We start from the raw sequence: 25,719 nt of genomic DNA, 5'->3' as shown, positions 1-25,719 counted from the left end.
ATCTTCCGTGTAACCCTTATGAAAACCCTGTCCGAGCCAACAGCCGACCAATGAGGCGACTATGGCCTCTCGATCAAAACAAGATTTTCATTTTTTTTTTTAAAAAAAAAATCGACATACACTGATAAAAAAGAAGAAGAGAAATTCAACTTGTTTTGATCGAAATGCGAGTGGTTAGTCTGTACCTGTATTTATTACCGAATTTCAACCGGTCATATAAAGCCTAAATTAGTCTAAACAAGGGAAAGCCGAATGTTCCAATAAAATAACAATTTTTAGTCGGTTAATGTGTCCTTGAAAATAAATTATCCAACCAAAAAAAGGCCCCCAAAAAAAAAAAAAAAAAAAGGGAGTATTAACTAATGAACGGGTCAGACTTCGGGTTGTAGCTGGACCCGCCATCCGTATACCCGCACCGGACGAGCAATAATACAAGTAGGAGTGGTCCGGTTTGAAAATTTTCTTTCCATTCCCGCCCTGGCTATTGGTGTTGTGGGGATTACGTTTGCGCGCCGTCTCTCTTGTTTTTCTCTCCCGGTGGTGGTGGGTGGCAGACACAGAAATGTTGATGATGACTGTCGTCGAGTGAGCCATCCCTTCCTCACGCTTTGGCGTAGGAATGGAAAATTCAAAGGTTCTGACGATCAGAGAGCTTGTCCATGGCGGTTGTCCCCTCACTGCCACATCCTCTCCCCATTCACTCCCTTCCAAACACACTACTCCATTTCCCTCCGCCTCCACTAACCCTAACCCTAACCCCGACGCTCCAAAGGTTTTGATTCCTCTCGACCAGCCGGCGTCCATCGTCGGAACCCTGACCCTCCCGGACTCGACCACTCTTAGGTGCTCATGCAATAGTTGCTTCCATTTCTCCGATGGTTCCGCCACCGTTTGCTGCGACATTCTTCATCTCGATCTTCGGATTCTGGGAAAGAAAATCCGTGTTCTCGCTTGGAATTTCCTTCCATTCAAACGCGGTGGCGGCTTCTTGGAGATTATCCGGTGGAGTTTCCCGGATTCCGATTGTGGGCCCAGTCTTGGTTCGAACGTAGGGTCTTTTCCTCTAACTTCGGGCTCTTCCTCTGTCTGCGAGGACAGTTCCAAGTCTCGCTATCGACTCCATGGAGTGTTGGAGTCAATCAGTCCCATTTCTGTGGTCCCGTGTACGTCAGGTTTTAGCAAATCCAAAAGTACGGTTGGTTCTAACTCAACCCCTTCAACAAATCTCCAAGGATTTTTGGTCCAAATTCTGGTCTGTGAGTGTAAATTCTGTAGGTTGATGGATAATACAACTCAAGAACATCGTAATCATTCTTTTACCAAATCCATGTTTCTATATTTTTGCGGTTCTGCTTCGTCTTGGCATCCTGTATTTACTAAACTTATAGGAAACGTTGTGTGTGTATCGGGCTTGAAAAAGAAGCTGGTTTATATAGGAAAAGAAGAGTCTCGCTTAATGTATACGACTACAGAGAAAACAACTTTGCATCTACTTGGATTGCTGCACAAAAAACATGTTCAAAATGAGAAAACTTCTATCAAGGGTAAAGGTGAATGTGGAGCATATATTGGCATAGTCAGAGGTATCTATATGCAAGGGATGGTTGTCGAGCTGGATAACGAAGTGTGGCTTTTGTTGACCGATCAACTTCTTACTCGGCCACATAGTGTCAGAGTGGGTGCTCTTGTAAGTGCTATTACTTTTGTCAGCTTCCTTACTTCAAAATGATGCAATGTGAATATTCGGTAAATAGTGCAGGGCAAGGGTACCAAATAACTTCTCCGTTTGTTTGCTTCTCTAAAGATATCTGTCAGAAATGTCCATTTTGTGAATCCAAAATTTTCTTGGACGAAGATGCTCATACTTGGTGCTTGCTTCAAGACAAGCATTACTGTGGAACGCTTCTCTCCACTGGAAACTGGGTATGTTTTGGTGAATGTCATTTTTTTGGGATCCAGTTGAAAAGTAGTCATTTCAGGCATTTTTTGGTAATCAATGAAAATGGTACATGTTCATTCTGTTTATACATGTTTTATTCTAAAATTGGCCTTCATCCTAGTAGGAGATATCTGAATATGATTTATACCATTGAGGCATTGACACATGAAGAAGATCCTCCTGTTGGTTGTGGTTCTGGCTGTATCTTACAATAATGGATTTGCCCCTTTCAAAGCTATCTAAGAACTTTTGAGGCCTTGTAATTTCCTTGGCGACAATATCCCACATGTGCATATAATAGTACAATTGTATTCTGCAGGTGTCATTTACTTCCAGAGTCACAGAGTATGTTGGGGAACTTCGTTGGGTCCTTAGCCTTTTCTGCCAGATTATGGTATGGGTTTTAGATATCTAATAGCATGCTTGGTTTGGGAACTCATTGGTTCTATAGAATGTTTGAGATTTGGCATTCTTGGTCATGTGCTTAACTAAATGGTTGTGTTTCAGGGTATTACTTCTTGTTTCATGCTTCCGAAAGAAGTTTGCTGGTTTCTTATCTGAGAAGGAGATATTGGGATCAAAACATGTAACTCGCTTGCTCAGGATTGTGGGAGTTTTTTTTTCTTGTTTGATTTTTCTTCTTTGTGCATTCATTATTATGTAATCATCCAATAAGCTAATTAAATGGTTGCAAGGTGTTACCAGAAGGAAGGACTGGTTCAGATGTATGCTAGTTCACATTTACCTTCATCAACAATTCGATCTCGGGTAAATTGTTTACTTTTCTGTTGGATACTGGAATTTAAATTTATTATTTTATCATATTCTAAATTGAGTTTGTGTTTGTAGCATGGAGTATTCATGACACTATGCAAGCATGACACATGTGGTTCTGAGTGTGAACGATATAGTGGTAATCTAAAACTGGTAATTACAAAATCCAGAATTCTTGATGTATTTTTGAAATTTCTTTGCTTCATCGTTCATGTTTCTCTGTTGATTTGTTGTTCTTCTCAGGCACTTGGGGTACTTAGTATTTTGTGAAAGTCTATAATATTCTTTTCATTATTTCAGGTGGTGCCTCTATTTAGTTTCATACGTCATTTTCAGGACACATGGATCAGAAATCTACATTTGGGAAATGACAATAAAATATTGTCTAATAAAATATTGCAAGACAACAACCAACATAGCCTTCTATCCTGTGAAGGGAGATCCTATGGTCAGTCAATTAGAAAGGTTTTTCCAAGTGAAGATATAGGCATAGTTTTAATTGGAAGTTTGAAGGTTAGTTGATTTGTTGAATCTGCTTAGTCTTTCTAATGAAGTGACATTGTTGTATGCTATTTTCTATACAAGGTTTGTCAAATTTTGAACTGAGTTAAAGTTTCAAAAAATGTGCAGATGTGGCTACAAAATGTGATTATGTGTCTCACTGACAGTTTCAAGTTGTTAATTAGACAAGCAGATAAATGAACTAAAATGTACTACTTATTGTTTTGGATATTTGCATTCCCAAGGTTATAGTCTTGTACAGTTACATTAATTGATAGAAAAATATTAAGGTTTGTTGTTGTCATTATTTTATTTTTTTACTTCAACAACTTGAGAAGAGTGTTTATAAACTTCTTTTATTCTGGAAATTGCGACTTCAGCTGATCTAATCATGATTTGATATTAATTATTCAGATTTCTCCATCTTCTGGAAGATTGCAGTTGGTTGATGCAACTGCCAGCATTGATGTTCTTATACCAGACCTTTCATCAACTTGGAATTCCAACAACATTTATGAGGTCTTATTTTATAATAGTTTCACATGCCATGGCTCATTTTCTATCATTATACCATGATCTATCAGGAATTGAACCTTCTTCTGAAATAATGTAGCTTCGTTGTTTTTGTTTTTCAGGTAATTGACTATAGTCTTGTGATTGAAGGCATGCCAGGACAGCTGGATCATATGGGACTGATTGAAAATGAGTTATTCTCATGCAGAAGTGTCTTTCATTTCACCCAGTTAGCAAGAGAGGTAGACTTGACAGTTTACATTTACTTTTGCCTGGGGAGTGCAACTTGCAGAAATATTCCGTTTTATCCTCGTAAGAAAGAAGAATGTCAGAGACCTGAAAGTGGAATATTTCATATGCTCTACATAACCCACAAGTTTCCAGTGCTACAAAAGGCATGTCAAAATTGCTTACTCTTCTATAATTGCAGTCATGTTTTCTGCAACTTGCTTGTAATATTTTTCTGTGTCATCAATTAACCCCAAGGAAAAAAAGAACGTCAAAAAATTATTACCTCCTATTACTTCATTAATTAGTAATTCACTAATCTAGATTTTAACAGTTTCAGGCTCATACTGGTATATCAGACTCATCAAGTGCGTTTGTTGAGGCATTAATCTTGTCTTTGAATTTATTCCTTCCTGGAGAAGATGAAATTAAGCACCTAACAAAGGATTCAGGAGATTGGCTGAGGGAGTGCATGGAGTATTGTGATGATGGCAATCGTCAGGGTCATTCTTCTCTTAAGAGACACAAAGTCAATCATGAATCAAGTTGGGCATTTTCAGGCTTGTTGGAGAATCCCTGCAAACCTGTTAGGGAAGTGAGTGCTTGTTCTAATTCTTGCGTGAAACCCAATGAGAAACAGAAAAATTGCAACTTGACTTCTCATGAAGTTTCTTGCTTGGCTGCCATTAGAGGTGTTAACAATCATAGTGGAGTTTATTTAGTTAACTTGAATTGCACAAGAGCAATGTCAAGTAGTCAGGGTTTTTGCAGACCAATTGCCTCGAAGGTAATGCTGGAGTTTAGGCCTGAAAGTTATTATAAGTATCAGGTGTGTCAGATTTCTCCTTTTCATGTTTAATAAACTAGCACATGGATGATGATACAGTTTTTCATATTTCATATTTCACTTTCACTTCTAATGTAATACAAATTGTGTTCATTTTCATCCAGTTGTTGCAGATTGGTTGTTATTACATCACAAATCATGATAAAGAAGATTCCTTCTGTAATCTTATGGATTCTGGTGATGTAAGTGGTGTTAAAATTCTCGTTACTTCCAGAATACATTTGTGGAGCCTTTCATTTGTTTCTGATGAAGTTCTTAAGAATTGCATTTCAACAAATTGTCTTCCATCAGTTGGTCCTTCTTGTATTGGTGATGAACTTCTTTGTAATACTGAAGTATTTCACAAGATGTTCAATGATAATTCTCTGGAAACCCATTCGGATGTTTCTCTTTTCCTCCCTATAAACATAATAAATATTATTAAGCCAAGCATAAAAGAAATGGATGAGAATATTATTCCAGCCGTGACACCTGAAGGTATTGCTGAAGTCTCTCCAAGTAGTGGGACTGTGGTACCTTTCCCTTTGTTCTTGCCCAAGTCTAAATGCCTGCTACCTGAAGGAAATTTAAAATCTTTGCGTGGGAATGTACTTGCTGTTCATGGAGTTGATCATAATTCTGTTGATGCCACTTTAAGCTGTCAAAACCTTGCTTATTCTCTCCAGTCCAGGTTCTTTCATGGATTTGCAAGCAGTTCCTGTATTCATATTTTGGTGGACAATCAAATTGTTAAGTTTCTATTTCCTTTTATTTTCTTCTACTAATATTTGTTATTGAAAATATTTTGTCTCTTCTCATTGCATGTTCAATAAAATAGGTGAGCATATCTGGTGCTTTGAGTAAACATGCATTTCCTGTTGGGTTTGGACCCGGTGTGGATGCAACATTCCATCGAGTTCTTGAATTGGGGTATACTCTCTTATTCTGTTTCGAATTTCGATACCACTCTGTTTCACTGTCAATGATTCTGTCTTTTCACTTTTTGGAATTCTTTTCATAAGCTTGGAAGCTATTTGACTCTTGAAATCTATCGCATAAACGTATGCCACGCAAACACTAAATGTTTATGCAGATGATAGCGTAAATAACCACCCAAAATTTACATTTGCGACCACTTTTATATTATGCAGCATGGAGTGATGCAATTTTGCTGGACTAAGTTTTGTATTATTCTTAACAGATCATTCACGGGAGAATGTACTGTTGCATTCCATCTATAGTTTTGGACTACTTTGCAAGCTTTGGAGTTCCAAAACTGAATATTATTATTATTATTATGTTCTGAATCATAACACATTATGGTTGTGACTATGGTGCCAATCAGATTCATGTTTGTATTATATTGTTATCCTCTCTCTCTCTCTCTCCCCCTCCCTCTCCCCCCTCCATATGCACTTGCGCACACACGTGTGTGTGCATATATGTTTGTATAAATATATATGCCTTGCGATCTGGTAAATCTGCAGAGAATATATAAATACTATGTTTGTATACCCATTCCACTATAGATATGCATTCTTTACTTGAAACTGATCATGATGTAGGTTCTTAATTTTGCAATGGTTTTGTAGGGGACAGAATGTATGGATTTTGACACCTGTATCATTTATTGTAATAAATTCCATAGAGGTAGTAAATGCGTGCGGCCACGAGTGTTCAGATCAGGTTTCAAGCATGCATGATGCTTCGCTGGATACTGTTTCCTCAAGTCTGATTTTCCAATTGCTTCAGCGCTTTGATTGCAATCCAACGCTATCTCATTGTCGGGTAAGTCTTTATACATGCATGTAATTTTTCAAAGCTACGTTAAATTGAACTTTATGAAACTCCTTGTCAATTGTCATTGTCAATATGTGTCTGTTGTAATCTATCTTGGTTGTTGCGAAAGGTTGTTGCTGTCAGTTTTATGGTTCTGGAGAAAAAGAATAGAAAAGATGTTAATCTTCAACCAAAATTTTGTTCCCGTCAAGATCTTTTCGACATCCAGCTTGCTTGTTTTGTGTTGGGTAAGTAGTTTAGTTTTAAAAGATTATTGTGATTGATAAAGCTGTCCTCTTGATAATACTTGATCACTTTAGCCCGGCTGTGGATTTATTAATTCACACACCCCCCCCCCCCCCCCCCCCCCCCCCCCCCCAAAAAAAAATAAATAAATAAATAAATTAAAAAGCAGGGATGTAGACAGCAGATTCGTAAGTTACCTAAAAATGTCATTGACATCCTGAAGCAAAGCTTATTTCCTAATGATTAATTAATGTTCCTGTTTTTAGTAATGTCCCACTTTCTGTTGTGAAATGGACCCAACTGCAACTTTGCAATCTGCTATTGTGTTCTCTTGCTTTCCTATTTATGATTTACAGATTCTTTTTCTCTCTTTCCCTCTTGCAGATGATGGATCGTCCTTGTGTTGTTGCTGGGCTGATGCTGAAAGAGCAGCAACCTTACTAAGGTTGCATGAAAAACTCCCACAGAAGGCTTTTGAAAATGATGAGACTGAGAAAGAAAATAGTGCATCCAGCACCAATATGTCTTGTATTGAAAGAATTTTGAAGAATTATGATAGGATCACAGTAAAAAACTATGGATCACTTTTCGATTCTTTATACCAAGACCTTGATGTTTCTGTAAGTCCAGAAAATGCTCTTAGCAGCTCAGATGAGGGATTCGTCAAATCGTTAGTCTTCAATGCATGCTTTGGCACCCAATGGGTAAGTTCGTTTTCCATTACGGAGTTCATTTACATATAAGACACAATGAAGATAATTCGGCTTACGTATTTGGAAACACCAACTAAATAATTTCGTCAGTTGTTTAATTTGCTACCTGATGTTATGTTGAAATCTTTTTCCATAGCGGGAAATCATTGCTATTTGTTGGTGCTTGGTGTTTTTTTCTCTCACCATCCTGATCCATTTCTTTTCGCAGAGAATAGTTGCGTCATTGATGGATTTGGATGCTGTTAGGCAGTTGACAGAAGAAAACCTTTTAGAAACGCAACCGAACTTGTACTCCATGCCACATATTTGGGCCAAAGAAGTGCATAATACACACCCCTATACCGAAGTCAGAAATATGATTCAAGAATTGCTAGACAGTTAATTTTGTAAAATGTAAAAACATACTTGCATCCTTATTATCTGTATTTATACTTATTAACGTACTGTAGAAATCAATATATCAATTTACAATTTGGTATCGTAATTATTAGATCTTTATTGTTAAAATTTTTAGAAATTGCACAAAAAGCTTCCACTTCACATCTCTCATGGTGATCGCCAAGATTGCATTTGGTATGAGGCAACCAACATTACTGATACCCACTAGCTTGTTTCCATATTTGATGATAAAGCTTGTCAAGGAATTATATATAGTGAGACTAGCTACAATTATTGTGCTTCTATAGGGACCCATAATCTAAGCTACTTCTGGTGGTAAAATTTCTCATCAATGCAGAACTGGGTTGTCATCAATTTTTGGTAAAAAAAAGTCTGCGTTCTTGGTGCTTTTCATTGATAAAACAATGGAGCACATTAAGGTTACATAGTTTGTTTCTGTTTACAGCACATCCAATGTTGAACCTAACTGCGACGTTTCATTTTAAGGAGATGAGAGATACCTGCTATTACATGTAACCGACTGCTTGGTATTCCTGTCTTTGCTAGTGCCCTCCCATTCTTGTCCAGCAGTACAAAACAAGGCACATATCTAATGTCATAATGGAGAAGCTGCATTGGTAATATGAAACAATAATTAGATAAAATTTATGCTTACCATTCATATATTATTGACTCCATGTAGGAGGCACAAGATGAAATAGATAGAGTTCACCCTATGGCGTAATGCCAACATGAACAAGTATATATACGAAGAAAGCTGCGTTTATGCAAATATGCCTAGATCTCAACTAGATAGATAGGGATTATCATGAGGATAGTTCAAAAGCAACATCAACAAGTCATGGATCAACTTGCTGTTAATAACTAGGTTAATTTAGTTTTTTCACACATCTGCTACCGAAGACCAGTGTCAAAGCGTGAAGTGCAAGAAGTGAGGTGCTTTAATACCTAATACTAGAAACTTAACTAATTAGCATATTTTATTGAAAACTAAATATATAATACAATTGTTAACATCAACCCCATAAATATAACTTTACATTATCACCATCCATTCTATTCATGACAATTCTGGCAAGTGAATCAGCCAACCAAGGAATGAGATGGGAATTTCACAGTTCAATGATTCTACCCGCCAAAGATGGAAACCTTCTCTAGAAGGGAATAAGCCTACATATGAGATTTTTTTCACCACAAATATTTCAGTAGTAAAAATCAGCATAGTTGACAGAGTGACCTAGTTGCTATTTGTGACAACATACATTACTACAAGAGGAAGTTATGTATATAATACATAACATCAGAGAGACACCAGAGTATTTATGAAAGAAAATGCAAATACAAATGAAAAATAATAAACAAAAGAATCACATTTCTGCTCCTCTATACTTTTATCATTATACGTGGCAACAGGCAAGCCATAGAAAACCATAGATGCAACCAAGCACTAATTTTGCACAGCTAACAAGAGTACTTTGAATAACCTGAATAACCAAACACTCTATGTTAATTTAAAGTTAGATATACATGTCATCAGGAGAGTGTAGATTACCTCAGGCAACCACTTATCGTTCTCTGCATCTGCCATAACAATGTTAAGCCATTCTGAATTTCTACCTTCTACCTCTGAAACAAAATTAACCAAAGAATTGCACAACTGGCATTTGGGTGAGTAGAATTCAATCACTGTAGCCTCTTTTCCACTTGCTAGTGCCGAGGCAAATGCTCTATGCTCTGCCTCTCCTTGCTCTTCAGAATTCAAGATTTTCTTTGACTTTAAAACATCACCTTTTCTTGTTCCAGCATCAAATTGAAAGGGTTTAAAGGCATTCGTCATTGGATATGTGGATCTTGAAATTGAGTTCATGAAATTAAAAGCAACAGATCCTAGACTCTGTAAGGATTTGAATAGCCAAGGCACCTCTAAAGTGCAGGGATTGGCATTAGAACTTCCAGGATTTTGGTGGATGTCCCATGGAAATTTGAGGCAAAACAAAGGTTTTCTTGGATTTGAATCCATGTTCTTGTCTAAATTTCCTTTTGACTAGAGGACCCCCAGACAAGACCAGTGATATTGCATGCTGGTGAAAACCCACATACTGAAGACCAGTATGAGAAGATGATGTACTGCATAAGACGAACTTCTTAGAATATGTGATAACTACCAAAATATCAGTGTATTACTAGTAATAATAGTAATAATGGGACTCATTAAGAAAATTAGAGGGGGAAAAAAAAAAAAATTTCTCAAACTGATCACCATAAAATTTAAGAGCCTGCTTAAGTTTAGTCTTACTAAGAGGCTATGATGGTTGATGGCCATTTAAAGCGTTCATGAGAACCTGAATCCTTCCTCGGTTTCATTTTTGAAGTTGAGAAAAGGAGCTCCACGCAAGGAAGGAGCAAGTAAAATATAAAGCTGGCTCTATATGATAAGACTAAATTGACAGCGTCACCTGAGTACACTACAGACTACACTGCAATTGTTTATGGGAATAATCCTAAACAACTACAAGATTAAATTGTAAAGCATGTCATATAAATGTAAGCATTCAACTCATAGGCCATGCAACTACAAGACCGTTCTGCTACCCTTATTCATAGCCAAATGATATCACACATCTTTAATAGAAGTTCAAAAATTCAGCCTTTTAGATAATCCTTTGGGCCCCAACTAAACTACAGACATAGCATATGCAATCTCTCTTGAATAAATTAAATTATAGTAGGCAATATATTCCCTAATTTCATTCTCTACCTACTGAAACGTACTAGGCTCAAACCCTAACGAAATACTTAAGACCTTGACATACATAGCAGCATAGTTAACCAAAATGCCAAACAATCAGAACACTAACAATGGTGAGATATAAAAAGGCTGAAAAGGCGCATATAGCTTACAAATAATAAAATATAATAAAAACGATAGAATTTTAACCTCTCCAATGCGTTCAACACAAATCACAGTTTGCGATTCTCTTCAAAAATCATAAACTGTTCTTGATTGATGAATGTGCAGAAGCCAACATAAACCAACTTCAACTAAACTCGGAAATTCACGAAACCTCTTCAACTCCAGCTTATTATACAACCGAAAAATAAATGAATAATAGTAATCAAGATGAAGTTTCAAAATAAAATTGTACAAGACGTACCTCTACGATTCCAACGCAAAGCTTCTGGAACAAAACAAAATTATTTGACAAATTTGGTTGAGAATGGAGGAAGGAGACGAGAGAAGGAGGTATAAGAAGAGAGGAGAGGGAGAGTGAAGCAATCAATGGTTGGTAAATTTAGTGTCGGTTTATGAACATTTAACAAGAACCGCCTCTTGTTTTGGAGTTTTGACGTGGCCGCCGCGGTGGTACCACAGCTCCGTTTGTGGGCCATTTAAGGCGATGCTCTTTTGGGCTTCTCATCTTGGATGTATGAGCTTTACCTTCTGTTCGGGTCCGAATGTTATCGTGCACTGTGGCATGTGTGCATGTACGAAGATCTTTTTGTTTACATCGCAAACTTTTTTTTTAGACTTTTGATATAATTATATTTTTAATTTTTAATTCTAAAAATCAATTTATTAAAATTACAGATGAGTTTTAAAAATGATTTTTTATAAAATATGAATTTAATTGTAATTAAAGTAAAATTAAAAGAGTTTAAATAAAATTTTCATTTTTTTTTTTTTGAGTAATAAAAATCTATGAAGGATCAATTGCATTTTAGACTGTAAATTAAAATATGATTTTCAATATGGTTTTTTTTTTTTTTTTCTATTATCATCATTATTTTTCTTTTCTTTTGCAAAGGCGAGTAAAATAGTCCACCCATGGTTGAGAAAATGAATCGAAATGATCTTTTTCATGACTATGTAATTTTTTGAAGCTATAAAAGTAATTCATCGAGACACACACTCGACCTTTGTATTTTACAAGAACTTTTAAGCATTAATAAACTTTAAGAATGACCCATAAAAGCAAGACCAGCAATATACGAGGAATTCCATCTATCTACTGGGAGGCGTCTGGTGATAAACAGATGATTTCAGGAGAGCAAAGTGTTGGGAAATGCAAATCATTTGCCATTTATTTTGGCAAAGACAGCAGAAACAAGGGCAGAGGCTACGCTTTGTTTTGATAAGAAAAAACATTATTCAATCGCTGGGGAGGAAGGCGACACCATTGTACAACTCTCCCTTTTTTTTTTTTTTTTTTGGTGAGTCATTGAATAATTTTCTCACCACAACTACTTGTACTGATAACGGATCACCAATTAACTATAAATGTTTTAGTGGTCTTCATTTTTCCTCAATGTAAAACTTCATTTTCAAAAAAGTGTTGCCATTTCATTCTTAGCATCACCTTAATATTCAGCTTCATATCTACTCTATACACAGGTGACAACATAATGAAAACAAAAAGGAAAATAAATAAATAAATAAATAATAAAACAGATGCCAACCCAAAGAACACAAAAGCCAGTAGCTTGGCCAACATAAAATGTCTACTCATTCCACATACATTTTCACTAGATTCAAATTTTTTCAAGTTTGCTTGCGCTATTATTTAAATATATAGATGTAGAAACGATACAAAAATTTTCAATTATTTTAATACATTTTAATATCATCATATTGTGCCTTGGGAATAGTAGGCTCGACAAAAATTGCTATGGTGATGCTTCTAACCTGTATCTGCTTTTTCATCCATCTCAACTGACGTTATGGAATGAATCAACGATGGCATCTGCAAGGTATTCGCATTTCGCCAATGACAGTCCAGCCAACGATATCCTTCCATCCTTTGTCATGTATACATGCCACTTATTTGTCATGTTGTCACTCTGGTCAAGAAAGAAAAGATGACAGATCATGTCAATAAATCAGCGCGGAGTTTTCATATATGAAAATGTTTATTACATGGAGAATTTTCATGAAAACCATGGAACTTGATGTTGAAAAAAAGGAAAAAGAATAAGAAACAAGAGAAAGTTGCCTGACGAGAAGTGAATGGAGGGCATTGTGAAAGATAAGAGAACAGTTAGTGTGAACATAAAAACCCAAGCCTATATTGTAAAAGCAGAGAATACTAGAATAGAAAAGCATGACACAGAATCATGCTAAAATTAGGTTATTGAGCTGATAAGGGCATTACCTGAGCTTTGCTCAAGCCTGTGAATGAAAACATGCCTATCTGCTTAAGTATAAATGACCAATCCTTTCCGCTCTTGTCTTTTGCTGACAGGCTATCATATAGCTTCTGCCTCACATTCTTTATTCTTCCAGCCATCAATTCCATCTCCGCTTTCCATTCATTAAAGAGAGCTGGATCCCCAACAACATTAGCAACTATCCTAGCCCCATGAATAGGAGGATTTGAGTACATAGGTCGAGCAATCCTCTTCAGTTGGCTTTTTACTCTGATAACACAAAAATACACTTATGAGTAGGTCCTCAACCTCAATGTGCCACATACAAGCTACAGATTTCCTCAAAAAACTTCACTTTCAGCCGGAATAAGGGCAATGTCAATTATAAGGAACTGACTTCATCAAATTGGGAAAACAGAGATATGATGCAAAACAGCTCTCCCTACCAGCAATTAATGATTTAAAGGTGCAAATTTGCTGAAAGATTACCATGTGAGAACAGATGCCCAATTTTTGTATCATACATGATCCTACCTACATGCAGTTCAATGGTTTTATGAGATAAAAGCATACCATGCCTTTTCACCAGAAATTTTCAGTGAATCCATACCTCCATAAACACGAATAAAGTAAAAATGAATTTATTCTAGCAAGATATAGACAAGATTAACATATAGCAAGGCATTCATATATACATCTTTTGGGGGCTTTCTATGCTGAAGTATTATGTGCAGAACAAGAGGAATACTTGATTCTATCCCCTCAGGTTGTTTGCAAATGAGATAACGAGACAAAAGTAAAGGGAAAACCGCATCCATGACACCTCAAAACATAATATGCAAGTGTTGTGCTTATCATGAGTTTAAAATGCAAAGTTGTTGAGATCTAGACTAATGACCTTGTTAAATGGCTATTCTTTGTAACTAAAATGCAATTTTGACATAAGCAAACTGAATCTACATAAAAGGCTGAGCATGTTTTCAACTGTACCTTGCTGCTGTATCTGATGACGAGCACACAACATTGATTGCCCCTATCCTTTCTGCATAAAGACCCAAATTCTTACTGTATGACTGTGCAACCAGAAGCTCCAAACCTCGTGCAGCAAACAATCTCACTGATGCTGCATCTGCATCAAGGCTTCCACTAGCAAATCCCTACAGCACAGGGACAAGATGACATTTTAATATATAATGCAACTCCACAAAAATAATACTTTCACAAAGCTTCCAAAAGAAGTTATAACAAAAGATCCTTATAATTTATTTGCAGCTCAACATCTAATTACAATAATTTCTTTGCAACATGTCTTCGTAAATATATTTAATTTTAATGCTCAAAGAAATGTAAAAACATTTCCTTCAAAATTTCACCACTGTCACTTCCATTTAAGAAGGAAAGAAATGAAAATTGAAAGTGAAAATATACTCCTTCAATCCAAGTAATCAATACCTGGTATGCAACATCAAAAAATGGAATATGGTTTTTCTCTTGGATGACATCAGCAATTTTTTCCCATTGTTCGGGTGTTGGATCTATACCAGTTGGGTTGTGAGCACAGCCATGAAGCAGCACAAAGGACCCTTCAGGGGCTGCCTGAAGGGAAAACAGTGTCAACAAATGATTAATAAATTTAAGAAGATACATACACATGGAAAAAAATGCACATGTAAGAAGATATCTTCCATGTTAACAATATTGTCCAAATTTGCATCCAACATTGCTAACAAATTATCGGCATGAATAAGTTCATGTACACAAATAAGTGGAATTTGTCAGTTCGTAGTATCACCAAGCACCCATATTTGAAATACAGTGTGTCATTGAACATGAACCTCACCCCGCAATTCAAGATAAAATAGCAAGAGCATACCAGAAAGTTGAAGCTATTGAATAATACAAATAAGTGTATTTACAAGGTCGTAAAGTGCTGTCTTATTAAAAAGAAACAGTTGCAACAATCCCTAACTGCACCATTCCTAGTCTATCAAGATTAAATTCTGTCCTGCAGGTTCTGTACAATGAGTCAAGATGTTACCTTTATGTCAGCTATCATCCCCTCAAAATCCAAACCCACTGTTTTAGGATCATAGTATCGATATTCAGACCATGGAACTCTAGCATCATTGAAAATATTCTTGTGATTACCTGAAACAGTATTTTGTTGGGAATGAAAATCCAGTATTACTAAGCTAGATGCCATGAAAAGAACTAAAATAAAAACAAAGTTATGATGTTACACGCACCCCATGTTGGAGATGATATCAGAACCTTTGCCCCTGGCAAATATCTTTCTATAAGAGCTGCAGCTAGACGGAGAGAACCAGTTCCTGAAAGGCCTTGAACGGTTGCAACCTGAGAAAGCAGAAACATATATGAACCAAGAGAAAAGATATAAAAGAAAATTTCAATTTCCATAAGACATGAGTCCTAGATATGACTTACTCTTTGTTGTTGTATTATGGGGCTGTCTGCTCCGAACAATAACTCAGCTGTCACCTTATTGAATGCTGCCAGACCTTCTATTGGGAGGTACTTAATTTGTAAAACAAATCACAATTAGTAATCTCAATTCAAAAATAAGAAAAAAAACTTCACATCAACCAAGCATTTTAGCACATTAAGGATACCTCTTTGTTTTCCCCTCTTTCAAGCATAAGATTCTCCGCCTGCAGAAGAAAAGAAATAAGAGTTTCAATTAATTAATTGGTTCCATTTCAAAGTAATATTTAAAGACCGTCCCCAATTATTAGTTATACCAATAAGAAACAAACTAATCATCCGAGTAGAAATACTTAAACCCAACTGTCCAACTAGATATTTTGGTAGACCAGAAACGGATTACAGGAGAGAGAACAAAAAAAAAAAAAAAAAAAAAAAAAAAAAGCGCACACAGAAAATTTATATGAGGATAGAAATGCAACCTTCGTAACAACATTGAGCACGTAGAAATGCTTCAACGCAATCGTGCCCATAGATAACGCATACCAGAATTGGATTAGAGAGAAAAAAACAAAAACAAAAAATATGATAGGAGGATAGGAAGGCAACCTTCTTAACAACATTGAGCACGTAAGGGTGAAGCTCCTCCGTCCGATAGGCCCCAACTCCAAGATTCAGCTTCCTTTCATCATTGTCTGCTTTGAATGCTTCGGAAACTCCAAGAATTGGATCGGGTGGGGCCATCGTTATGCCCTCAAATCTGGAAACGTTGACCGCTGCAACCATTGATATCCGACCAAATGACTGCTGACAAACCAAAAACAAAAAGTAAAGTCAGAATTTCGCTCCGTGAAAGCTAAAAACATTAGAAACCAGGTGCATTTTTCAAGCAATAATTGTTTACGTAAAGACAGCAATAAACCAAATGGATTAAAATAGTCCCGATTCAAATGCTTAATAAGCCACTGAGCTAGCATATACCTTTGTATTAGAGAAAGGATTAATTTTCTCCTTGTTGAAGCTCAAACCTGAACTCCAAAGCTTCACTTTTTCCTGTTGAAAATACAGTAAGAACATGTTGTGATCTCCGCCATTAGATTACCAAACAAATAGGAAATTTTAAAGCCGAATCTTCAAATTACATTTTCCATGTGTTTTCTCAGCAACCAAACAGGAAGGAAGAAAATTTTCCATAAAAATTTGCATGTGGTGATAACAGAAGGATTACCTTGTGAGATTCCTGCATAGACAGTGAAGCTGATGGAGTTGCAGAAGCTAAAGACAACATGGTCGAAGCCATCCGAGTCGAAAAGGATTACTCAACACTCACTGCAAAAACAATAAACCGGAATTAAAAAGAGGTTAATTAGGCGATCTACGAATTGTGTAGTTGTTGAAAAAGCGAAAAATGATGATTAAGTTAGAATTACGATATTGCAAGGATTTTAGCGACGAAATTGAGTCGGAACAAGTTGATATTAGGAAGCACGACTGGATCAAGGTTTGGATGCGAGTGTGTAATGAAACTGATGCACTATATATGTGTGGGCGAGAGAAACCGTGAGCGACAATTGTCGAGCAGCTACTGGCTGTACCTTATGGATCTCCTCCTGGCTCGTACACAAGCTGAAAATAAAGTTGAAGAAATGGCAATAGGGTCGTGGGCCTTTCTAGCTGAGCTCAGCCTGAGCTGGGCTCGGGTTTTGGATGAATGAAAGTGACAAAAGCTTGCTTCGAAGTTATCGAAAAGTAAAATCTAGTATTTTAGGGCCTGTTTGGCCAGCTGTTTTCAGAACAGTTTTCTGTTCTTGAAAACAGAAATTTGTTTCCAAAACAATTTTATACCTGTTTGGCCATTTGTTTCTAAAAACAAGTTCTGAAAACAAGTTAAAAAAAAAATAAAATTGGGAAAACATCAAAAAGATGTTTCCACCTGTTCTCTCACCTTGGCCTCTCTTGTCTCTCACCTTCGTCGCTCGACCAGCCCCTTCATTGGCTTGCGAAACGTTCACCGCTCGTCGACCCACGCACACCAGCTCCTTCCACCTTCCATGGAATAATATATTTAACATAAACATCATTAATTACTTCTATGGCTTCTTGCATGTATGTATATATATATATATATATAGTCCAGCTCTTATCATGAGCTTTTATTTTTAAAAACGTCCATATATTTAGCAGAAATCTTGTCTGCTAAAAGCCTCAACCGCTAAGACCCCAACGTTGGTATTTAGCACAAAAACAGCAACAAACAGACTCTCGACATTTTTCTTTCTGCCGATCACTACTAATTATGATTTAGAGAGAGAGAGAGAGAGAGAGTTTTGATCGAACTGCGATAAATACACATCGAATACACAATCAATATAGTCAATAGTGATTTATCTTTTCAAGCTGCATAATTATTTCCTTCTCTCTCACCACTGGAAAATATGTCGATAATTTTAAATGATTCTTATTATTATTTTGTTTTTTGTTCTACAAAAGTTATTCGGATTGTTGTTTGTTTGGCTGCTTGGAATAGACAATTCATTATCTTTCTGGTCCTACCTACCTACACACGCATTGAATTTTCCTTTTCATGGGGATAATTATGGATTATTCTCTTTAATTTTTTTACAGATTTGTTATAAGTGCAAGTGTGGCCTAATAGAGAGACATGTGGACACCTTTTATGTTTACATGAAGGATGGGATGTTTTGACATATGTGTATATATATATATATATATGCATGGAGCCAAGAAAAAGTTTGTGTGGAAATGAAAAAAAATTCATTATATATTTTATATTATATATGTATATAATTCATTAATATGGAAATGAATTAATATTATGTAAATATATATAAATATATTATAGCTACATATATTATATATAAGGTTCTTTGTATGAAAGAAAAATAAATAAAAACCTTGTATGTAACCCAAAAAAAAAAATAAAATAAAAAATAAAAACAAAAAGCTGTTTAAAAACATGTAACCAAACATATTTAAAACAAGAGAAAACTGTTTTCAAAAATTAATGGCCAAATGCTCTTTGTTTTCATAAAACAAGAGAAAACAGTTTTCTATTTTCATTTCTGAAAACAATGTTTCAAAAACAGAAAACAGAAAACATGGCCAAACAGACCCTTAGTTTCTGCAATAAAGTTTTGTTTAATGCAGTTGTAACCATCATCTCCCCAAAAAAAAACCAAAAAAAAAAAAAAATATATATATATATATATATATATGTTAGTGGTATATACTGGATTTATAAAAACAATTAAAAATGTCAACTATAGTACTTTACTAATTTCGGACAACTTTGTTTAATGTAGTTGAAACCATCATCTCCCCCAAAAATAAAGAAAATTGTTAGTGGTATATAGGTGTGGATTCGGTTTGGATTGGTTCGGCTTTGTAGATTTTTTTAAACCGAATCAACTGTCACATTCAATCCGAACCGAACCGAATCGATGATCATTGTTCGGTTTGGATTGAATTCATGGTTTGAGTCGGTTTGGATCTCATGATGGGCTTAAGCCCAAATTTTTTTATTTTTGATTTGAGCCGGTTTGGACCTCATGATGGGTTTCGGCTCAAATTTTTTTATTTTTACTATTTTGAGATATGAATTTTGATACATTGAGCCAAAATTGTTTAAAGTCTTTTTTAGACCTTTTTAATTATCAATCTTCAATCATATTATTATTCATGCATTATATTTTAAATTAAATATCTTTTTCAAACTATTATCTAACTTAAATAATTTTAACATACATTTAGCTAAATAAAAATACTAAATAAACTAACTATTAAGCATCAAACATGTGAAATAATACAACATAAAACCATACAACTACAATACAAGTTTATAGTTATCACCTAATTATACAAATACATCATACAATAACAAATAAATTCTACAACAAGTTTACAACCAATATTAGTTATAAAATAGAATACAACCATATTTGATATCTTAAACTTCAAAATTAACTTAGAATTTAATAAACTAACAATACATAAAAATAAAAATTATTTTAAATAGTCTTCTTCCACACACTTCATTCCACGAGCAACCACCATCAACCACAATCCCATTATCATAATATGCCATGCAAAGCCATATTCCATTCATCCTTCAACAAGCATTAAAATTACACATTAAACATTAAATATTAAATGTAACTAGCAATCAATAAACATTAAGTGCAATTTAGTATATTACTAAAATATTATCTAATTTAAAAAATAATTGGAATTAACAACAAACTTACCAAGCAATCATAGATCAATTAGATGGAGGTAGATTTTGTTTTGTAACACAAGATGCTCCTAAACAAATTAAAATATAATATTAAATTAATCAATAAATACTAAAAAGAAGTTGTAAATATTACTAAACAAATTTAAAAAGCTCTAAAAAACATGATAAAAATAAAATTACAAATAATTAAAAAAAAATCGTACCTGATTCAATAGAATCATAATATGTAATCCAAGAGCAAAAATCAAGATTTAAATGACAGCCATTTTCTTATTTAAAACCTAAGGAAGAAAAACAACAAATGAAGTTGAGGTGGAAAAAGGCAGGTGGTAAGAAATAGAGAGACTAATTTAATGCAGGTATAAACCATAGGCATTAGCAGAAATAATCCTACACGGTAAAATACAGAAAAATCCTAATACATATAAAAATAAAAATAAAAAAAAAGGTATTTCTTTTCGTCATCCGAAATTCTAAGCAACCAAACAGTCACAACTGCACATTTCCATTTCCAGAATCTCGCACTTTTATTACAAAACACACAAAGATTGAAAAACAAAATCACCGAATGCCTACTTTACAAACTGTGAAAAAAAGTTTGATTTTGCAATACAAATGCTTCACAAAAAGAAATTAAATTAGGGGTTTTTAGAGAGAGAGAGAGAGAGAGAGAGAGAAACTCACAGTGATGTTAAGAAACTACCATTGAAGCTTGAAACCAGTCCTCTGCTCCAAAGACTGTTTGATGATAGAGAGAGAAATGGGCGTCTTGCAGATGCGAGAGAGGAAAACACTTCCTTTCTCTCACGGGGAAGGGGAAGCATGTTTTAATTGGGAGAGAAAGGCTTAAAATATATATGTACAGAGGAGACAAAGGAGGCAAAGACGGTGGTAGAGGCAGAGCCAAAGGATCTGGAGGAACTTTAGGAACCCTTCTCTTCAAATACCACTGGCTAGTGCAGACGAACCCTTCTCTTCAATGTCAACAAAAAAAAGCAAAGGAACTTTAGGAACTTCAGTTGCCGGCTAGATCTGCGAGAAAGAGAGAGAAACAAATGAGAAAAAAAAGCATGAAAACAAAACCCTAACAGAGAAGCTGAACCCTAATCTGTCCGATTAGTTGCCGATGCTCAACGGTGCCACACCATACACAGAGAGAGAGAGAGAGAGAGAGAGAAGCAATAATACAATCTGAGAAATGGCTAACCTTAGAAAAGTTCCTGGAGAGGTGGAAAGAGACGAGAGACGAAGGCAGAGAGCAAGAGATACGGTATAAGGCTATAAGCATCAGATTTCCTTTTTAATTTTCAAGCATCAAATTCACAGAAAAAGTAAAAGCTACGATTGGTATGGATCGGTTCGGTTTGGGTTGGGTAAATTTTCTACCCACCCGTAACTCGAACCGAAAATGATGGGTCTTCTGCATATGTAACCGAACCGATCCGATTAAGACTTAAAAACCAACCCAAATCGAACCAAATAGTTCGGTTCGGATGAGTTGGTCGGTCCAAGTCGGGTTTTGCCCACTCTTAGTGGTATATACTGGATTTATAAAAACAACCAACTTTAGTGCTTTTATCAATTTCGGACACCTGAACACTTTGCTAGTCTAAAATTGCTAGTTCTATCCCTGATATATTTCATAAGTGTTCCAGAAGCACATCAATATGTTCCAATCGCAACTGATAAAGAGGGTCATGAAGGTTGTATATTGTTGGTCTACATTTCTTCAAAGGTTATAAAAGACGGACCAATAGTATACTAATCCAACTAGTTTTTGGATTAATAATAACGATCAGGAGGTCCTTTTTTTTTTTTTTTTTTTCGCCAATGAAAAGAAGATTGCATACAATAATTCCAAATCGGAGTTCCTTTTTACTATTAAAAAAAATTAGATATATGACAAATCTAACACATAATCTTCTTTTTTTGGTAATCCATTTAACCTATAGTCTTCATTTTTGGGTAATATGATCTTTTTTGGGAATCGATTTAACATATAATCTGTTAAAACTAAAGGTAATAAATAACATTTTCTCTAGCATCAGATGGCTATTTATCACAAGCAAAAGGAAATGTATATTTTGGATACCGAAGTAATAATATTCAACATCGGGTTTGCAAGGATAATAATAATAATAATAACAACATTATTTGTGCTTTTAGTCCTCTAATTTTAAAGTTTTGGGCACTCCTTCCCATAATTTTGTTAGGCAATGTTGTTTATTTTGTCATAAACAATGGTACTTGTCCAATTTCTCTTATTTTGGCACTTTTTATATTTTATTAAAAATTAATAATATTATCAAATGTGAAATTAAATATATATTTTAAATTCCAATTACATAAGTAAAAGATAAATGCCACAAAAAAGGGCAAAAAATTGTCAAAATAAGTGAAGTGCAACAAATAGCATAATTAAGGAACAAAATGAAAGGGAAAAAGATGAAAGTAGAAGAGTCGAATGCTCTGTAGTAAAAGGACTGAAAAATTACTTGACAGAAACACCAAATTTCCGCAGCTTTTTAATTTTCCACTGATCACATATGGGCAAGTTTTACCTTTTTTTTTTTTTTTTTTTTTTTTTTTTTCCTTACTGGCAAGTTTAACTTGAATTGACCAAATAGGAAGCAAGCCAATCAAAATCCTCCATCCCAATTGTCTATCCTCTTTTCTGTCTCTCCAATAAAATATAACCATGTCATTAAAAAAAAAAAAAACAAAAAAAATTAATGCAACCCTTTTAATTTCTTCTTGTTAGTTTCCTCCCTCTTTTGTAAAAGGAAAAATTTGTTCGACGATACCATAGTTATCTTGAATCTCCAATTCCTATTCAAAAAACTCATTAGAAAGAACATTGTCTAAGCAAAACAAGAAGATTTCCTTTATCTTTCTTTCATCAGAGAATCCATATCCCTCGTATGCTCTATATTTTTTCTTGGCACTGCCCAATTGCCATTTCTCATCAATTTACCAAAACCCTAAAACCCTAAAACAATGGTGAAACCTTTCTAACATTTTGATTGCTATTTCCCATGACCTAGACGAACGGCACAGGGAAAGCTAAAGCAAATCAATTTGATCTCAATTGAAAGTTGAAATCAATATTAAATTTAGTACTTGAAACACTTTTTTTTAATTTGTTTTGGATCTTCGCTAGTTTATTCTTAATTGTATAAGGCAACCATATAACAAAACTTTCTCATCCTCATTTCACCAGATGATTCATATAAGAAAACTTTCTAATCCTCCTTTCACCAGATGATTCAGACGCATGGCTGCGCGTCTTGCTACTTCTCCATTGACCTTTCTCATCCTCATCTCTACTTTAAAACAATAGATTCTATTGATAGTCTCTTGCTTCATGAGAGGTGCCTCATATGGCGGCGACAGAAAATAGCAACAGAGGCATAAGGAAAACAGAATAATGAAGTAACACTTGCCGCAATCCAAAATTTTTTTAAATGATGTGTCAACTATACATCGGTGAAACAGAAAGGAAGGCATTTGGGACAGAAGATTCTAATCCAAAGCAAGCATATTTCTTTACCAATTCAATAAACTACACGAAGGACGAAGAGGATCGACTAAACCCAGCAGTTCTTCGTTTTCAACATAAACTATGTACTATATCAACTTGTTCACCAAGCAATTCGATAAAGATGGCATGTTATTAGTTCATCGATTGACAAATAAAATATAAAATAAATAACATCGATTGATAAGTAAAACATTAATTAAATATGGATAAGAGAATGCTGTAAGTAAAGCTCAAGACAAACTAATAAATTAATATCATTTGCCACGTCAAATGAAGAACTTAAGCAACTAATATATAAGCGGATGCCACTACATACTCAGATACTGGAAAACAACAAACAATTCCCGCACAAATTCGGTCATCATATCAATTCAACTAAAATTTGAACAGGTACTTAACTCTCCACCCTTATGGGCGAAATATAAAACGATCTTGTGAATGGTACATGGTAAAATTGCATGGTATGTAAGTTGAAATTTGAGCTTTAACATAATACCCATCAACAGGGAAATGAATTACAAACATACAGCATTCAAAAGAAGAATGCATATTCTAATAAATTCATAAGGAAGAAGTAGGATTTAAAATACCATAAACCAAACAATATTACAATTCATGCCTCGTCAACAATTCACAGGCTACGGAAAGAGGAAATGAATTTATTGATAATAAGGACCATGTTCCACATTTAAATCAAACAAATCAATAGTACAGGAAATTAAAGCAGCTCTTTTGAATTCCTCAAGAATGATTGCTAATACATATCATCATTAAGCTCATACACTTCTTAGCAGCCAAAGACCTCCACTTCAAATTTGAAAAAAGAGGAACATAACCACTATAAAATAAAGATTAACGACAAGGCAAACAGGAATTCGAAATAAGAAACGCGTATAATCCGCATTACTCCCCACAAATCAAAATGCCAACAGGTATGTATTAAGTAACTTCAAACAAGGAATCTAATAAACATGAAATCATGATTGAAATTGGACTCTTATGAGTTCCTTACAAAATTGTTCTCGGATAAAGTACAACACTTTAAGCTCCTTGTAAAACAAAAAACTAAACCAATGTTTGAAAAACAAAGCAGCCGAAAACAAAGTACTTAGAAACCTAGCTTGGTGCGGCGCCAGTGTCTGCGCTTCGCATTGTACCTGAAAAGTGAAAACGAAAAAATTAACCAAAATTTCAAGTTGAAAACAACAATCAAAACAAAGATTCTAAAATGAAAAAGAAAAATAAAAACAAAAAATAACAGAAGGAAGAAAGCAAAAGAACCTGATGGTGTTGTCGGTGCGCATACGGATCCAGTGAGGGATGGGCCTATTCTGCCTCATCTTCTTGGCCAGCTTCTTCTTGATTATGAAGGTCTTGTGAGACGGCTGTGTACGTTAACAAAACCCATCATCAGAAACCGAGCACATAGTGCCAAAAATATACAACGACCGAGACTGACCAATTCATTTATAGCAGATTACAGACAAAGAGAGAGCGAGGAAGACTCACCATTTTCGTCTTCGGATAATCGCCGCAACGAGGGTTCTGCGCAACGAGCAACGATCCGCAACCTTGAGAAGAAGGAAACCCTAGACCGGAAGGCTTGCTCTTTTATATGGACGGTTTTAAAGCGAAGTATTGACTGCGGGTGAGTTAAAAGAGCTCACCACCGTCTTCTGATTATTGGGCTCTTCGCAGGAGTTTCTATGGGCCTAAAAACCAATGGTTTTCGTCTGTTTTTACTGCTAATACACAAGCTTCTGCTAACAGGCCCTAACAGGCCCAACCAATCCATTCCTCACCTAATTAATCTGGTTAATCTCTTTCCCCCGGGCCATAGCCGTACATTCCCCACCCTCTCCCTCTCTCTCTCCCCTATGCTTTTCACTTAATTTCAGTTAATTGTATCTCTGTTTTAATATTTAAATTTTTTGGTTATAATCAGTACATTTAAATTCCTCAAATTTAAAGCTTCTATTATTTGCTTTATAATTTATTTCCAATTTACTATGAACTTCAAATCTTGATCATTAAAACAATTGATGTCCTTTTTTCTTTTCTTTCTTTTTTGTTTTTATCAGGCAAGTTACTCAATTCTGAAACTTCACATATAGAGAAGTGTAAACATTAGATTGTCTCTACAGTGGCAATTGAAGCCCCTTTATTATATATATATATATATATATTTAGTTTGTAGCATATAGAAATAATACAATCTGCGTTCACACTATTGAAGATAATAGTAGAAACATAAAAAATATATATATAAAAAAAAAAAAAAAGGGGCTTCAAGCCTTCAACTATATATATATATATATATATATTTAGCCTTCAACTAAGTTAGTTGTAAGTGGGGCTAACTTGAGGAAAATTTCAGTACTCCAAAATTTCACGTGCCTCATATCACGAGCAAAATTT

At 35.1% G+C, this 25,719-nt stretch overlaps 4 protein-coding genes across 12 annotated transcripts; 1 reads left to right on the top strand and 3 right to left on the bottom strand.

Moving 5' to 3' along the window:
- The first annotated feature begins 134 nt into the window (after nucleotides 1-134).
- LOC107420315 (CST complex subunit CTC1) lies at nucleotides 135-8,011 on the top strand. Of its 6 annotated transcripts, none has more exons than XM_060817249.1 (16): nucleotides 284-1,687; nucleotides 1,805-1,923; nucleotides 2,259-2,333; nucleotides 2,447-2,546; nucleotides 2,645-2,707; nucleotides 2,789-2,866; nucleotides 3,014-3,226; nucleotides 3,629-3,733; nucleotides 3,850-4,122; nucleotides 4,296-4,784; nucleotides 4,907-5,530; nucleotides 5,620-5,711; nucleotides 6,374-6,569; nucleotides 6,691-6,808; nucleotides 7,191-7,510; nucleotides 7,728-8,011. In XM_060817249.1, exons 1-16 carry the CDS (start codon nucleotides 620-622, stop codon nucleotides 7,899-7,901), a joined length of 4,107 nt encoding a protein of 1,368 aa, XP_060673232.1. In that variant the 5' UTR covers nucleotides 284-619; the 3' UTR covers nucleotides 7,902-8,011. The 6 variants fall into 6 exon arrangements, 4 of the variants coding, with proteins under 4 accessions (XP_060673232.1, XP_060673231.1, XP_060673233.1 ...); XM_060817248.1 differs by having other exon boundaries at nucleotides 290-1,687; nucleotides 4,290-4,784; XM_060817250.1 differs by having other exon boundaries at nucleotides 291-1,687; nucleotides 4,290-4,784; nucleotides 4,907-4,984.
- Nucleotides 7,558-11,345, bottom strand: LOC107420351 (uncharacterized). Of its 3 annotated transcripts, none has more exons than XM_025074927.3 (4): nucleotides 11,074-11,345; nucleotides 9,471-10,045; nucleotides 8,419-8,527; nucleotides 7,558-7,758 (listed from the first exon to the last, which is right to left on the bottom strand). In XM_025074927.3, the coding sequence occupies exons 2-4, from the start codon at nucleotides 9,936-9,938 to the stop codon at nucleotides 7,622-7,624; spliced, it is 714 nt and encodes a 237-aa protein (XP_024930695.1). In that variant the 5' UTR covers nucleotides 9,939-10,045; nucleotides 11,074-11,345; the 3' UTR covers nucleotides 7,558-7,621. The 3 variants fall into 3 exon arrangements, with proteins under 3 accessions (XP_024930695.1, XP_060673234.1, XP_024930696.1); XM_060817251.1 differs by having other exon boundaries at nucleotides 10,857-11,343; XM_025074928.3 differs by lacking the exon at nucleotides 7,558-7,758 and having other exon boundaries at nucleotides 8,273-8,527; nucleotides 10,857-11,330.
- A 1,036-nt stretch (nucleotides 11,346-12,381) lies between these two features.
- LOC107420360 (aspartate aminotransferase P2, mitochondrial) lies at nucleotides 12,382-17,135 on the bottom strand. Of its 2 annotated transcripts, none has more exons than XM_016029295.4 (12): nucleotides 16,936-17,135; nucleotides 16,734-16,834; nucleotides 16,487-16,558; nucleotides 16,115-16,312; nucleotides 15,694-15,732; nucleotides 15,509-15,598; nucleotides 15,310-15,418; nucleotides 15,102-15,211; nucleotides 14,516-14,659; nucleotides 14,054-14,220; nucleotides 13,069-13,333; nucleotides 12,382-12,757 (listed from the first exon to the last, which is right to left on the bottom strand). In XM_016029295.4, the coding sequence occupies exons 2-12, from the start codon at nucleotides 16,803-16,805 to the stop codon at nucleotides 12,626-12,628; spliced, it is 1,398 nt and encodes a 465-aa protein (XP_015884781.3). In that variant the 5' UTR covers nucleotides 16,806-16,834; nucleotides 16,936-17,135; the 3' UTR covers nucleotides 12,382-12,625. The 2 variants fall into 2 exon arrangements, with proteins under 2 accessions (XP_015884781.3, XP_015884782.3); XM_016029296.4 differs by having other exon boundaries at nucleotides 16,115-16,309; nucleotides 16,936-17,130.
- A 7,081-nt stretch (nucleotides 17,136-24,216) lies between these two features.
- On the bottom strand, nucleotides 24,217-24,970 carry LOC107420308 (large ribosomal subunit protein eL39). The gene is made up of 3 exons (XM_016029238.3): nucleotides 24,811-24,970; nucleotides 24,583-24,686; nucleotides 24,217-24,458 (listed from the first exon to the last, which is right to left on the bottom strand). The coding sequence occupies exons 1-3, from the start codon at nucleotides 24,811-24,813 to the stop codon at nucleotides 24,410-24,412; spliced, it is 156 nt and encodes a 51-aa protein (XP_015884724.1). The 5' UTR covers nucleotides 24,814-24,970; the 3' UTR covers nucleotides 24,217-24,409.
- Between the last annotated feature and the right edge of the window lie 749 nt (nucleotides 24,971-25,719).

This window comes from Ziziphus jujuba, chromosome 5 (assembly GCF_031755915.1).
Source record: "Ziziphus jujuba cultivar Dongzao chromosome 5, ASM3175591v1".
Taxonomy (NCBI): Eukaryota; Viridiplantae; Streptophyta; class Magnoliopsida; order Rosales; family Rhamnaceae; genus Ziziphus; species Ziziphus jujuba.
This window is presented reverse-complemented; position numbering and strand designations above follow the sequence as displayed.

Coding starts and splice junctions, on each gene's coding strand:
- LOC107420315 (XM_060817248.1), top strand. CDS start 620: ATGGAAAATTCAAAGGTTCTGACGATCAGAGAGCTTGTCCATGGCGGT. Junction 2,867..3,013: donor ATAGTGGTAATCTAAAACTG/GTAATTACAAAA, acceptor TCATTATTTCAG/GTGGTGCCTCTATTTAGTTT. Junction 5,531..5,619: donor TTTTGGTGGACAATCAAATT/GTTAAGTTTCTA, acceptor TCAATAAAATAG/GTGAGCATATCTGGTGCTTT.
- LOC107420351 (XM_025074927.3), bottom strand. CDS start 9,938: ATGGATTCAAATCCAAGAAAACCTTTGTTTTGCCTCAAATTTCCATGG. Junction 8,528..9,470: donor ACGATAAGTGGTTGCCTGAG/GTAATCTACACT, acceptor TTACCAATGCAG/CTTCTCCATTATGACATTAG. Junction 7,759..8,418: donor TCGGTTACATGTAATAGCAG/GTATCTCTCATC, acceptor ACTGCCTAACAG/CATCCAAATCCATCAATGAC.
- LOC107420360 (XM_016029295.4), bottom strand. CDS start 16,805: ATGGCTTCGACCATGTTGTCTTTAGCTTCTGCAACTCCATCAGCTTCA. Junction 16,313..16,486: donor ATCCTTTCTCTAATACAAAG/GTATATGCTAGC, acceptor TTGGTTTGTCAG/CAGTCATTTGGTCGGATATC. Junction 14,221..14,515: donor TTTTTGATGTTGCATACCAG/GTATTGATTACT, acceptor CCTGTGCTGTAG/GGATTTGCTAGTGGAAGCCT.
- LOC107420308 (XM_016029238.3), bottom strand. Junction 24,459..24,582: donor CGCACCGACAACACCATCAG/GTTCTTTTGCTT, acceptor TTCACTTTTCAG/GTACAATGCGAAGCGCAGAC.